The 14,337-nt window shown below is 45.6% G+C and overlaps 1 protein-coding gene across 11 annotated transcripts in view; it reads left to right on the top strand.

Annotated features, from left to right (window-relative positions):
* PLEKHA6 (pleckstrin homology domain containing A6) overlaps positions 1-12,925 on the top strand; it is a 243,471-nt gene extending 230,546 nt beyond the window's left edge. For 4 of the 11 annotated variants that reach the window (XM_056815779.1, XM_056815777.1, XM_007481213.3 and 1 more), the window contains exon 26: positions 1,913-8,083. In XM_056815779.1, the coding sequence (XP_056671757.1) occupies positions 1,913-2,046 (134 nt within the window). In that variant the 3' untranslated portion in view covers positions 2,047-8,083. Of the gene's footprint in view, positions 1-1,912; positions 8,084-8,114; positions 8,239-8,941 lie in introns of those variants that run through there. The other 7 variants (XM_056815781.1, XM_056815785.1, XM_056815784.1 and 4 more) reach the window with 4 other exon arrangements.
* The last annotated feature ends 1,412 nt before the right edge of the window (positions 12,926-14,337 follow it).

The following is a 14,337-nucleotide window of genomic DNA, read 5'->3' as shown; positions in this document are numbered from 1 at the left end:
AACTGCCCTCTTGATTCCCTCCATTCTGGACATGAACTCCAGCGGCTCCTAGCAGGCCCTCTTATCTTTTTTTCCACTTATAATTCGGGTCAAGGGAAGTAATTTGCTGGCTGTGTTTAAAAGGCCTCTCCTGATAGCTGATCCTGGATGTGGGGAGGGAATATCAAAAGTCTTTCTCTTCCAGCTTCCGCTGGGCAGCAGGCAACAGGCCAGCAGCAAGAGTAAACAGAAAGCATGGCAAAATTATCTAAGGAGGGAGAGCAAAGCCACCGCAGCCTTGTCTCCCAGCCCAGGCTACTGGGGAGAGTTTAATGCTTTCCTGTTTTCTGGGAAGAATATGGATAATTGGGAATTGATTGTACACGGACACAAGGAGGTAGAGACAGATGAGTAGACTGTGATTGAGTTAGCAGCGAATGGGAACTGTCCTAGCTTGGAAGGTCTAGGGAGTGGGGAGAGATGGGGGTGGGCTTTCGAAACCTTAATGGATGGAAGGGACAAGAGGTATGGGAAGAGCAAGGAAGATCTTATTAAAAGGAAGGAAGGAGGGTCAGTGAAGGGACTACCCAGAGGTGAAGCATAGGAAGTAGCAGGAGATGAGATGGAGGAGACCACTGGGCTGGAAAGCTTCGAGTTCTTCAATGGATGCAGGGGAAGGAGGGTCCACGTGAGCTGAAAAGATGACGATGGCAGTTTGAACCTAGAAATTGGGGAGACTTGTAAGAGCAGTTTATAACAGTTTAGACTAGAGACTGGTGACACCCACATTGTTCTTGGCCTGGGGGACCTTTTGGACAGAGACGAAAAAGAAGCAGGTTACCCTTAAGGAACACATAACCCGTGACAGTAGGAATAGATGATGGATTGGCCATTCCATGGAGCGTGTCTGGTGGCATCCATGTTTTGGCTGGGGCACAGCCAATGGAATGTTGGGTATTTGGCTCCAGAAGTGGCTTGGGTGAAGGCTCAGCATTCCATAGAAAGAAGTGCCACAATTACTTATAGTTAGAAATAAATACTATTCATTTTTTAAAAATGGAGACAGATAGGGCTAAGTGACTTACCCAAGATCACCCAGCTAGTAAGTATCTGAGGCCAGAATCGAACTCACAAAGATGAGTCTTCCTGACTCCAGACCTAGCACTCTAACCACTATCCCACCTAGCTGCTCAAGTACAAATCTTTCTTATTCCTAATCATCACAAACATGGTTCTTCTCAAAAATTACTACTCTTAGGCTGCAGCAAGTGGAATTTTAGCCTAGGAGAAGAACTTCAGCATTCAAGGCGATGAATACAATAGGCTCCAGCTATGAAATAATAATGATAGTTCATTAATACCATGCTTTGCAGTAGACGAAAAGGCTCTTACTTCCCAACTATTATCTGCAATAGCTGGGTAGCACAAGAAATGTTTCTTCCATTTAAAAAAAAAACCTTTTGCAATAGAATCAATACTGTATGTTGGTTCCAAGACAGAAGAGTGGTAAGGGGTAGGCAGTGGGAGTTAGGCAATTTGTCCAGGGTCCCACAGCTAGGAAGGGTCTGAGGTCAGATTTGAACCTAGGACCTCCCATCTCTGGACCTGGCTCTCCATCCACTGAGCCACCCAGTTTCCCCCTCTCTCATTTAAAAAAAAAAATTTTTTTTAAACCCTTACCTTCCGTCTTGGAGTCAATACTGTGTATTGGCTCCAAGGCAGAAGAGTGGCAAGGGCTAGGCAATGGGGGTCAAGTGACTTGCCCAGGGTCACACAGCTGGGAAGTGTCTGAGGCCGGATTTGAACCTGGGACCTCCCGTCTCTAGGCCTGGCTCTCAATCCACTGAGCCACCCAGCTGCCCCCCCCCCCCTCATTTAAAAAAAAAATTTGTTTTAGTCCAATAATAAGTTTAAAGTTTCTTCCATTTGTTAGATGAGAAGAATAAGGCCAGGAACTTCAACTCCATCGTTCAGGTCATACATTTATGTGAAAGCCAGAATTTGAACCCTGGTCTTCTGACCCTCCATAGGGTGCTTCTCCTGCTATCGATAAATCATCTTCCCTGAAGAGATCCTAGAACAGGAGAGTTGTCCATTGGCTATGGACACATTGGGGAGGGGGTAGGTTGATGGGAAGGATGGAACAAGACTTGGGGGGTTGGGGGTGTCGGGGAGAAGGCATCTTCCAGAATCAGGGCTACAGGGCATGAGACTGCTAAACTGGTTTGGGCACGAAAGCCCCAGCAAGACGTGCCAACATTTCCTTCACAAACTGAACTTGAACCTCCAAAGGTCAAATTCCGTGCTCTGGGCAAAAGGCAACTTCCTGTTTCAGAAGGAATAAAAACAAAACTCTTTGCTGAAAAACCTTTCCCCAGCCCGGCCCCAGGGCCCTGGCTTTCTCTGCCATAGGCCTCCAGCCAGAGGTTCCATGAAAACAAAACCTGAACCGGCCTATCAGATTCCCCCTATACACACACAGGCTTAGGTTTCCGCCCGTGCGCTCGGAGCAAACGGCCACCTGGGTCCTGCCCAAACCCCAAATATTTAAAGAATGGCGCTGCCAAACCCCAACCTCAGCTCCCTGTCCCTGCTGCTTCGGCTCCCCGGCTCTGTGGCCCAGAAACCCACACGGCGGCACCAGAGGCACGGCAGGACCCACCAACATGTGTGTTAGAGGTGGAGGCATAGAGTGGAGGCACAGCTTGTGAAAGTACATGGTCTCTGTGTGAGTGCTCGGTGTGCGTGTGTGTATGTGTGAGAGAGACAGACACACAGAAAGACAGACTTTATGCAAGAAAGAACATTGGACTTGGTATTAGAAGACGGTGGTTTGAAGCTCTGCCCTGCTACTCATTCACCTTGGGGCCAAGTTACTTTCCTGTCTGAGATTCAGTTTCCTCATCTGTCATACTGAGGGGCTTGAACCAGGTGATTGCTAAAGCCCTGGCTCAAAGTTCTGTGACCCTGTGAGCCCATGACCCAATTTCTTTTGGAAGTAAGATACAATCACATAAAAAAACCAATTCTCCTTCCCCCCAAATACATGCCTTTTGAGCAGAACTTCTGCCCAGCATGAATGCACAGACTATTACTATAATAGCGCTAAGTAAGCTTACACTGGGCAGCCAGGTGGCTCAGTGGATAAAGTGTTGGATGCCACTCTTTGAGTTCAAATCTAGCCTCAAACATGTAATAACAGGGTGACCTTGGGCAAGTCATTTAATCCTGTTAGCCTCAGTTTCCTCATCTGTCAAATGAGTTGGAGAAGGAAATGGCAGACCACTTTAGTATCTTTGCCAAGAAAACTCCAAATGGAGTCACCATGAATAAGACATGACTGAAAAGTCTGAACAATAACAAAAGATGTTCAATGAGGGCAAGCTGGGAAGCACAGTGGGTAGAATACCAGGCCTGGAGTCAGGAAGAATCTTCCTGAGTTCAAATCTAGCCTCAGACACTTACTAGCTGCGTGTCCCTGCGAAAGCCATTTATCCCTGCTTGTCTCAGTTTCTTTATCTGTTAAATGAGCAGGAGAAGGAAATGGCAAACTACTGCTTTTTGGTGGATAAAGCCCCAAATGGGGTCATAAAGAATTGGAGGCGACTGAAGACACCATCACTGCCATGCTTAAAGGCATCCCTCACACAAAGGGGTCCCCACTAGCTTCATTTCACAAGAACGCCTCATGATAGTACTATAAGACACCCCCATGGCTTGAGAGAGCGTTGTGTGCTGTGTGTGCGCATGGGTGACTGTGACAGCGTTGGACAACAAGGTCCCCTTTACCTGGCCTCGCCAGAGAAGCACGGATTCTCCTTAAGCCTGTTTTCCAGGCAGCTAAAGCCTCTCCCCTGAATGGAGCAATCAACAATCATTTTTGGTGAGCCTACTGTATGCCAGGCTCCATCCTAGCCAATGCAGAGAACAAATCTCCTCACCTGCCTGTGTTAAGAGGAGACGGCAAGGAAATATGTATTTATTAAGCATCTTCTCTGTTCCAATTGCTGTGTCAAGGTAATTTTATAAATATCTCATTTTCCTGTGGTGGTGGGTGCAAGAAGGATACCCATTTTACAGCTGAAGAAACTGATGGCAGAGGTTGAGTGTCATTCCCAAATGTTGGAACATAGGTCTTTCTGACTCCAGGTCCAGCAATCAATTCACTGAGTCACCTACATGCCTCCAAGGGCATGTAGGGATCCTTGAGTGTCTTGAGTGGAAGTAGGAGGAGATGCTCTTATGGACCAGAAGAGCTAACAGCAATGTGGGCAGCCAGGGAGATACAGAGCTGTTGCTTTTCTTACTTTTTATTCCTACTGTCTTAGAAGCCATACTAAGTTCCAAGGTAGAAAAGCAGCAAGTATTAGGCAATTGGGGTTAAGTGACTTGCCCAGGGTTACACAGCTAGGAAGTATCTAAGGCTAGATTTGAACCCTGGACCTCCCATCTCCAGGGCTGGCTCTCTAACTACTGAGCTTTATATATAAATTTCCTTCCCTCATTAAACAGGGGATGCCAATAGGCTTTATTTACCCTTTACTTAACCCAGGATCACTATTTCGTAATGATATTCCAATGAGCCCCTGAGGTATGTATGTTTGCCCCAAAAGGCCCCTGGGAGCAAACACGTTTTTAATGCTATGATTTTAGTTCCCTTTCCTGCTGCTAATTTTGTTGTTTCATTCTTTGGTGAGCTGTGTCTTCTTGCTGCTCTGCATTCCTGCCTTGATGGCCCATCTCCCTCCTTCCTAAATTCTCAGCATCTATCACGTAGTCACCTACTTTCTAAGATTGTAACAAACTTGTTGGAGTTGGAGATGTGTAGGAAGAAAGAGTAAGTAAATAAGTAAGAGTAAGTAAATAAGGCTCTGAGGAAAGGGCTCCCTATCAGTAAATCTGATCCGATTCAGCAAGCATTTAATGAACCTCAGCTATATGGAAGATGCTGGATGAGTCCTTGCATTGAGGGCATGCACTTTATTATTATGATTTTTAAAAACCCTTTCCTTTCATCAGAATCAATATTAATTATCAGTTCTTAGGCAGAAGGGTGGTAAGGGCTAGTTAACTGTAGTTAAATGACTTGCCCAGGATCACATAGCTAGGAAGTGTCTGAGGCTGGATTTGAACCTAGAACCTTCCATCTCTAGTTCTGGCTGTCAATCCACTGATCCACCCGGTTGCTCCCCATAACCTTTTATTAGAAGTTGCAGATCACACTCCTAAAAATTGAACCACCTAGCTGAGACTTAATATTTGCTTGAGAACATGGACTTCTAGGGCAGTTAAGTGGCACCAGGCCTAGAATCAGAAGGACCTGGGTTCAAATTTGGTCTCAGATACTTAACTATGTGACCTTGGGCAAGTCACTTAATTCTTCTAGCTCTTCTGCCTTGGAACCGATATTGTAAGATAAAACGTAAGAAAGGTAAGATAAAAGGTTAGAAAGTAAGAAAGAGAAAAAGAAAAAAGGGAACACAGACTTCCTAGCACTGGTTCTGGTTGCATGTAGATCTTTCTGGCTTTTCCTATTCTCAGTTGTATCCCAGCTAGTTTAACTTCCTGGGTGAATGACTCCTGGATGGTATAAATTGATTCAGCAAAGATTTATTAATTACCTAATATTTGCAAGATGGGGCAGCCAAGTGGTCCAGTGGATAAAGCACCAAGCCTGGAGTCAGGAAAATCTGGATTCAAATCTGGCTTCAGACACTTACTAGCTGAGTGACCCTGGACAAGTCACTTAATGGCGATTGCCTCTGTTTTCTCATCTGTAAAATGAGTGGGAGAAGGAAATGGCAAAACCATTCTAGTATCTTTGCCAAGAAAACTCCAAACGGGGTCACAAAGAGGCAGACACAACTGAACTGACTGAACAACATTTGTAAGGTCCTTTGGGTGTACGAAGAAATGATAAATATTCCTGTCCTCAAGAAGCTTATGTTTTTGTGGGAAGATGCTATATGCACAATGATCTGTAAATAGAAAGCAACATAAACTGATTTTTGTGAGGGAGAGTGCTAACAACAGAGGTTTGGGTGGGAGGGAAAGCACAGAAAATGTTCAGAGGTATTCCTGTGTCAGAGTTTGTGTGAGCATGTACAGTGCTTGTGGATTGTCCAGAGGTGGATGTACCACCATATGTCTACACGCTGTAGGGAATGTGAAGGCAGATAGAAGGAGTGAATTCCTGTGTGCATTTGAGGGTTGCCTATATTGTTGCTCAGGGACTCAGGGCAATGTGAGTACAAGATGGATGAGTGTCCCAGTACTCCCAACGTACTCACCAGTGCTAAATGCTAACCACATGTCTACATACGTAGCTTTATGGCTACAGCCATAAAGCAAAACCAAAACCCACCCTTTCTTAAGCCCACCTTTCCTAACTGCCAAACAGAGAGCAAGAAGGGGAAGGGAGGTCTAATGGGGAAGAGCTACGATCAAGACGCAAGACACCCAGAATTCCTCTTCAGGAGAATAATATCCTGTGGGATCCTGCAGAAGTCCTGACCCCCTCTGAACCAGGGGCATCTACCTGTCCTTAACTTCTTCCTGAATCCCTCTGGTTCATTGAGGCTGAATAAGAACCTGGAAAGTGCTTCAAACTCCACCCTGCTCCCCTTTGTCCTTTTTGCTGCTCTAGCCAAATAATACAGTGAAACCTCACTAATTTGGGCTTCATTCAGTAAGAAGGTTGTGCTGGGTATATACAATGTCTGAAAAGGAGGCAGAAATAGATTCATTAGTTGACTAAAGACTATAAGGAATATATTTACAAAGAATTTGCTATATACCATTACAGAGTCAGGCAAAGGGGGCAAGCTGGGTGACTCAATGAATAGAGCACCAAGCCTAGAAGTCCTAGGTTCATATCTGGCCTCAAGAGACCTCCTAGCTATGTGACCCTGGGCAAGTCACAACCCCAGTTGCCTAGCCCTTACCCCTCTCTTCTGCCTTGGTACTGATACTTTGATTCTAAGACAGAAGATAAGGGTTGTTTGTTGTTGTTGTTGTTGTTGTTTTAAGGCAGGCAAAGTTGGAAAGACCCTTAAAGGTCTTGAGTCCAACTCTTTAAAGAGTGCATTGTCTTTTTCATGTAAACTAATAGCATATAAGCACAAATTACATCCTACTAATATTTATTGAATGTTAATAAACTCGATGAGACACAGAATTTAGATAAAACATAGTTTATAATCTCTGATCTCAAAAGCTCATTCAAGCAGGTACATATTGTACCCCTGCCCCCCAAAAAAATTCAAGTATAGACTAATTTCCACAATGAGTCTATACTTGAATTATTTCCAAGACACAAAAGAAACTCACTTGAGATATTTCAAGTGAATTTTTAAGATGACACTGAATTATCAGCTTCCAAAGGTACTCAAATTGAAAATGGTTTTTTAAAATTGATCTAGACTAATTCAGCTTTTCTACTAATTGAGGTCCACTTGACTTAGACCCTCTTCTTGGGGGTGAAGAGGGTAGAAACAAAAGGTTCTAATTAGTGAAATTTCACTCTGTTTTGGATATAATATAATAATTGCAAATATTATGTGATATAATTGCAATCATTATTAGTTTGACTTTTCATTTGTAAAATGCATCATTGAAAAGCCTCTACATAGGTTACCTATCTCATTGTATCCCCAGAAAAGCCCTTTAAGGCAGGGGGAACAGAACTCCCTGATTTGCTCCATTAGTCCAGTGGATCTGTGATCTCATGAATATGGGAAGGAGTATTCCCTCCATTCATTTGGATCACAACCTATCTGTAACTGCCCATCCTCATTTCACAGATGAGTGAATGATGGCACAAAGAGAGCAGATGACCTACCCAAGGTCACACATCAAGCTGCCACTGCAGCGAGATTGGACCTCAGGTCTCCTGACTCCCAGGCCCTCATTGACTTGCCCAAACCACTGAGCAACACCAGCCTTGCCCTTCCGAGTGAGGGGAGCTTTGCCTGTGCTTGGGCTGGTTCACCAGCTGCAAGCCCCGCTTTCCCCGCTTGCCTCGACACCCTCATCCTCTCCCCTTCTTGGAAGGGGCCTTGTTCCTGGTGCCCTCATCCCCCCTCCCCATCCCCTCTTTCCCTCCCATTCACAAGCCTGTTCATTTCTGTTTCCAGCTCAATGTGCCACCCCAAGCCCTCCCACCTCCCCTGCTTCCCCGACTCCACCAGCCAACCCCCTCTCGTCTGATCCCCCGCGGGGCACCGACAACAGCCATTCTATGCGGGTCTGAGCTGTGACGTAAGCATCTTTTCTACTGTATTTGATCTGCCCCAGAGAGATTTCCTGCCCCATCCCCGGAGCTGGCTCTTTCCCTCCATTTAGAGATTGCTTCCCTCCCCTCGCTGCTCTGCTCTGGTCCATCCATCTGCTTGAGCCTTCCCAAAGCACCTCAATGCAGTGGCTGGGCCTGGGCCTGGATCTCAGGGTGCCCCTTCTTGGGCTCCTCAAAGCCCCGCGAGACTTTGGGTCCTTTGGATCCTTTGGAGAGCACCTGGATCTTGGGGCAGATGGGGGATGTGAACTTACCTTCATCTGCCAATCACTGGGGAAGTAGCATCTTCCTGGGCATCACCCTCCAAAGTTTCCCTCCCAGACCCCAACCCCGTCCCCGAGAGAGAAATCTGGCACGGGCTGCCGTTAGGCGTTAATGTGGGCCAAATGGAAAAATGATCATCCTGACTACTCATCTGATGTGAGGAGGAATCCTTATTGCCAAGACATCTTAGGGGCACCTCTCCCACTGCCCAGCAGACTCACTCCCTAGATAGAAGCAAAGTCCTAATATTCTTTAGAGCAAACTATTCTGAGTGGCCCCCTGCATTCAGAATAGCCAGCCACCCATGCTCATGCCATCTCTCTCTGTCTCTCTCTGTCTCTCTGTCTCTGTCTGTCTGTCTCTCTCTCTCTCTCTCTCTTCCTTTCTCTGTCTCTCTCTCTCTAGTGCAAGCCCTGGCTGAGGCCAATGCTGTGAAGTTCCACAGAGCCACCTTCTGAAGCCCTCGTCTGCCACACCTGGGGTCCAGGCTCCTTATCTCACCTCCACTGCACTCCCCACAGGACTGCTGTGGGGAGCCAGGCCTGGGGTGGCTTTGGCTGCTGAGAGGAGCACAGATACCTCAAGACACATGCACCCCCACGGCCTCTTGGATCATGGCCCCTTCTGGAGAGATGGTCTGGTTATTCTGCTCCGTGAGGGTCACAGGCCCAGGGCCTGGGACTGGCATGAGGCGCCCCTCCCCACCTGGCATTTGAATGGATAGGAGCCCCACACCTGGTGACTGCTGTGGAGGGGAGAATATGGGCCAGGAGCTGAAAGAGATGGACATATCTCCTCCCCAAGCCCCTCAGAAGACCTGCTTAGCCTCTAACCCTGGCACCAAGGGCAGAATTCCCAGCCGCCCTCCACTATTAGCCCCAATTAGCTCTCGATTTAAACCTTCAGCTTTAACCAATCTTGGCTCGTGGATGCCCTCTGGGGACAGAAGAAGGACTGGTCATCTTGACGGTGCCAAAGACAAGTGTAATGGGTCAAGAGAAGGATGCAAGCAAGGATGTGAATGTTAGTCACAGTGCTCAGTGGTGGTGTACAGGTGGTGGGGTGCAGTGATTAGGAAACCAGCTGGTCTGTGTAGTGTCCAAGGACAAGTCGAGGAGGGTGAAGGGATGGGGAGGCAGAGGAGAGTGGTTGGGGAGGCTTCCCCAGCAACATTCATTTGTGGAGGAGGAGGGGGTTAGGAAAGAAGCTCAAAAGTTATTTTCTCCAAGTGAAACTACCATTCAATAATGAGAGCAATGCCAGAGGGGCATTTCTGGAAATCTCATGGCTCCCAAGAGTTCTCTTCTGGGCACCCCCTTTCCCACAGGCTAGCCTAAGGAAGACACAGTAGGGCAGGGCTGCTTCAGTCTCATAGCTCTGATTCAAATTGGGAGATCTTGGATGAGAACCTGGGAAGCTCCTCTGGATGATGGATGGATGGATGGAGGGATGGAAGGATGTCCTGGGGTTTGAATATGCCCCACTAGGAGTGGCAGCTGATAAAAAAATAAAATGGGGGAAACCTCAGCCAGTTTGGTGGTCCCCATCCCTTAGTTTCCAGCAGAGTACAAAATCCAAAGGTCTAATCCATCATGTACTCCATTCTTCTAGAGGATTCCCAGTCAGTGTCAGGTGACACTGGAATTCTAATAGGAGGACTTTTCTGGCACCTCCAACACAGAGAGGGAGAATGTATAGAGATCAAGTGATCTTACTCTCTTCTACTCAATGACATAAAATAGATGCAGCTAGAGAAGGAGAAGAGTAAGCCTGGTCTCTAGATGCCATATTTTTTTGCCATAACTACTAGTCAAAGAGGCACTCTAATGCAAAGTAGATCACTCCCACCCACCCCAATACCCTGGTAGTTTAAGCTTAAGGGAAGCTGAAAAGAGCAATTGTTTGGCATCCTCTCATCCTCACCCCAACTGTTTCTCCTCTTTACTAGCTAGGATAGTTGCTATGCCCATAGAAATAAATATAATTCCTCAAATGACAAGCTACCACCCTTCCAAAAGGCACCCTCAGATATACATCTCATTGCTCAAAGATGACAACAACTTGTATCAAATTTCATCATGTATTTTGAATCTCACCTCTGCATCCTGTTCTAGGCACAGTTGAAGCATCCCTAGTCTGTCCTTCCTGTTTGGGAGAAAGAGGAAGATGCCCAAAGATCCTTCTCTTTAGCGTCTTGCTCTCCTCTTGTCCCATTTAAGCTCCCAATGAAGAAGCCTATCTCCTCCCACTTTGAACTGATTTCCAGGGACTGTCAACCCTTCCTGGAATTTATCTGTCTTCTCTTCCTGCCCCATCACCCCCTCTTAAAAAAAAAAGGACTTTTTCAAAGAAATACATGTAAAATACCAGGAAGTAACAAGTTTGCACCTCTCCCACCTCTTTCTCACCTATTATTTCATAAAGCTGGTTCTTTATGTTGCTCTACATGCCTTAATATATGTTTTATGGAAATTATACATATTCTAGATAATATATATTTGTTTGGATGTCTTATCCATTTCCAGAGCCCCTGACCTTAACTATTCTTCCCTTTCCCTTACCCTCTTTACTGTATCAGATCACAACCCATCAAGTGAATTCCTCTACCCCAACCCACTAGTTCTCTTTTTATCCAAAAATGAAGAAGAAAAAAAAAGGACTTTTAAGATAGATCTATTTTATGCTTTTGTTAAAGGCAAATCTATTTTCAAAATGTAGAATGTCTGGGTTGATGTAGTTGCCAGTTCCTGGGGTGACTGGGAGTAGGAGGCTCAGTGCCACTGCCACTGCCATTCACACACACACAAAAGCTCTCCCTACTTATGGATTGTCTACCATTTTCCAATCCAGAAAAGGCCAAAACCCTGTTCAAAAAGTTGCTGGGGAAATCTTGATTTGCTATGGAATTTCTCTTGAAGGTCCCCAGACAACTTGATATCCTGGCTAATTTCCTCTCATCTGAGTGCTGATGAGTTTATCTGTGAATCTTGACCAATTCTTCCCAACCAGCCTCTGCTCAACAGAAGCAAGAAGAAATCTACTGTTGGACCATGAAGTGATGTCTTCCAAAACCAAACAAAAGTGATTTGGGAATCACTGATGCTAACTGTTCCCCTATTAGCACAGAGAATTGAGAGCTGTTTGGATTTTCTTGTTTTTTTTTTAATCCAATTATCTCCCCCCCCCCCCCCCCCATATGTATGTAAGGCATCTCCAGCTGTGTTCCCTCTCTCAGGGTCCTATCCCTTGTCCCTTCAACCACCCTTGGAATTAGTACCATCAGTCTGGTATCCAGGCTGCCAAATAAGGTCATGTGCCAAGGAAGATTCCAAGGGACCGTGTGGCCCATTCATGGCCTTGTCAAGAGGACCCAGACCCAACCCATTCATTGAAGTGTATTCTCTGTCCTGAAAACAATGCAACAACCCTAGCTGCTCTCTTGCCATGAAATGAAATAAGCAGGCAAAGAGCAATTTTGTGGGGAGGGTATAGACAATCAGGAGGTCTCTGTAATCTTGTGTCAAGGCACATAAGATGGAATGGCACATGATTCTCAGCAGGGGTTTAGAACTTGACCTCCCATCTCAAGAGACGCTTTGGTGCTTGCTTCTCTACTTACCCATCCCAGCATGAACTTTATTTCCCAGGAGGTGAGATGGGGGGCTTAGTGCCCAGCTTGATCCCACCTACTCTCATCTCAAAAAGCTATGGGCTGGAGGAAGTCCCAATGGTGTTATCCATGCAGGGGAAATCCCTGATTAATAATAACCTAAGGTTGACCCAGTCAATAATTCCCTCCATCCGTGGTTTGTATCTGGGATTGCCCTATTGCAAAGGTCACTTTAACAATATTTGGCTATGTGGACTCTCTCTCCTTACTCAGGGCTTACTCAGAGCCCTGTTCTTGTTGGGGGAAGGGGGTGGGGAGGGGAAGAAGAAATGACTGTTGGTTGAGATGGGATTGATTCCCTTGTCTTTCTGTAACACCTTCCACCTGGTCACTCTTGTAACCAAGAAAACCCCACAGGAGAGAATTATATCTACTTATGCACATTCTGGGGACAATTTAATCTTGCTAGAGTTAGACAATAAACCTAACGAGGAAACCTGTGATGTTGGTGTCTTTATTTGATATCAAAGTGACCTTAGGAGAAGATTTGAAGTTGAGTGTCCTCCAAGAAGCTGTAGCATCCTCATAGCATCTTTCTTACCCAGCAAGGGAGAGATCCTGCCTCCCTGAAATGGGTGATCATTTGCTTCCTCCTTTCAGCAGTCATTCTTTTTAGATATAGCGACTACTAGAGCAGCCCCAGCTCTCAAAGAGAGCTGCATTTGTATAAATATAAGTTTGTATAAAACCAAAACAGGAAATAAAATGAATGGTTTGTACATATGGTGTGTCTCCAACTCTGTGCTGGTGGGGAGAGGGCCAGGGCAATCATTCAGCAAACATTCATTCCTTCAACAACTATTTGTTAAGCATTTGTGGTAACCAGAGCAGAGTGCTTAGGCAATGGGGAAGAGAGATACAGTTTAGATAAGAGCTTACAGTCTAGTAGGGGAACTCATTGGACCTGGAGACAGAAGTGGTGGAATGATAGAGAAGAGGAAGGCCTTTGAGGGTGTGATTTCCCTAACTAGAAGAGTAGTGATGGGCTCAGAAGTGAGTCAAAACAAGACAGTCTTGAACCCCAGAGAAAGTTGGAAGTCTTCTACTTGATGATAGCCAGAAAGAACCTAGGAGGTCTTCTAGGCCAACATCCTCATTTAACAGATGAGGATCCCAAGAGCCAGGGAGGTTGGGAGAGTTACTCAGTTACACAGTAAGTGTCAGAGGTGGGACTCAAACTCAGATTCTTTGACCCCTTCACCAGTGGTATCATCTGCTCATTGAAATAGAACTGAACTGGGTGGCTCAGTGGATTGAGAGTCAGGCCCAGAGATGGGAGGTCCTGGGTTCAAATATGACCTCAGAAAACTTCCTAACTGGGGGACCTTGGCCAAGTCACTTAACCCCAATTGCCTACCCCTTGCCCTTCTGTTTTAGAGTTGTTACTAGGACAGAAGGTAGGGTTTTTTTTAAAAAAGGTTATATATAATTAATTCAGGTAAAGTCTGTGTGATTGGAGAGAAGAGGACAGATACAAAAGAATACTCAGAAGCAACTAAGTGGATGAGATAGGGTTGGAGAAGGATGAGTCAAGAATGACTATGAAGCAAACTCGAGTTCCTGGAAGGATAATGATGCCTTCCACTGAAACAGGGAAATTTGGAGGAGGAGTGGACTTAGGGGCCAGGGAGATGATGAGTTCTCTTTTTGGGCACAGTAAATTAAGTTTGAGATACAGCTGGTGTATACTAATGCAGATGTCTAGCAAGCAGTACACGATGTAAGACTAGAGTTCGTCAGAGAGATTGGATCTAGAAATACAGATTTGGAAATCAGTCATCAAACACAGGGGCAGCTAGGTCACTCAATGGATAGAACACCAGGCCCAGAGATGGGAAGTCCTGGGTTCAAATATGACCTCAGACACTTCCTGAGTGACCCTGGGCAAGTCATTTAACTGCAATCGCCTAACCCTTATTGCTCTTCTTCCTTAGAATCAATAGATACAATCAACAGAACAAATAGAATCAACATATGGTATTGATTCTAAGACAGAAGATAAGGTTTTAAAAAAAGCACATGTGTGTACTATGTACAAGGCACTATGCTATGTATTGGAAACAGAAAGTCCGAAGTGAAATGCTGCCCTTCCTTTAAGGAGCTTATGTTTTACAGTCCCTTAGATTATAAA

The sequence above is a fragment of the Monodelphis domestica genome, chromosome 2, assembly GCF_027887165.1.
Source record: "Monodelphis domestica isolate mMonDom1 chromosome 2, mMonDom1.pri, whole genome shotgun sequence".
In the NCBI taxonomy this organism is placed as follows: domain Eukaryota; kingdom Metazoa; phylum Chordata; class Mammalia; order Didelphimorphia; family Didelphidae; genus Monodelphis; species Monodelphis domestica.
The sequence above is the reverse complement of the archived record's forward strand: the minus strand, read 5'-3'. Positions and strand labels throughout refer to the sequence as shown.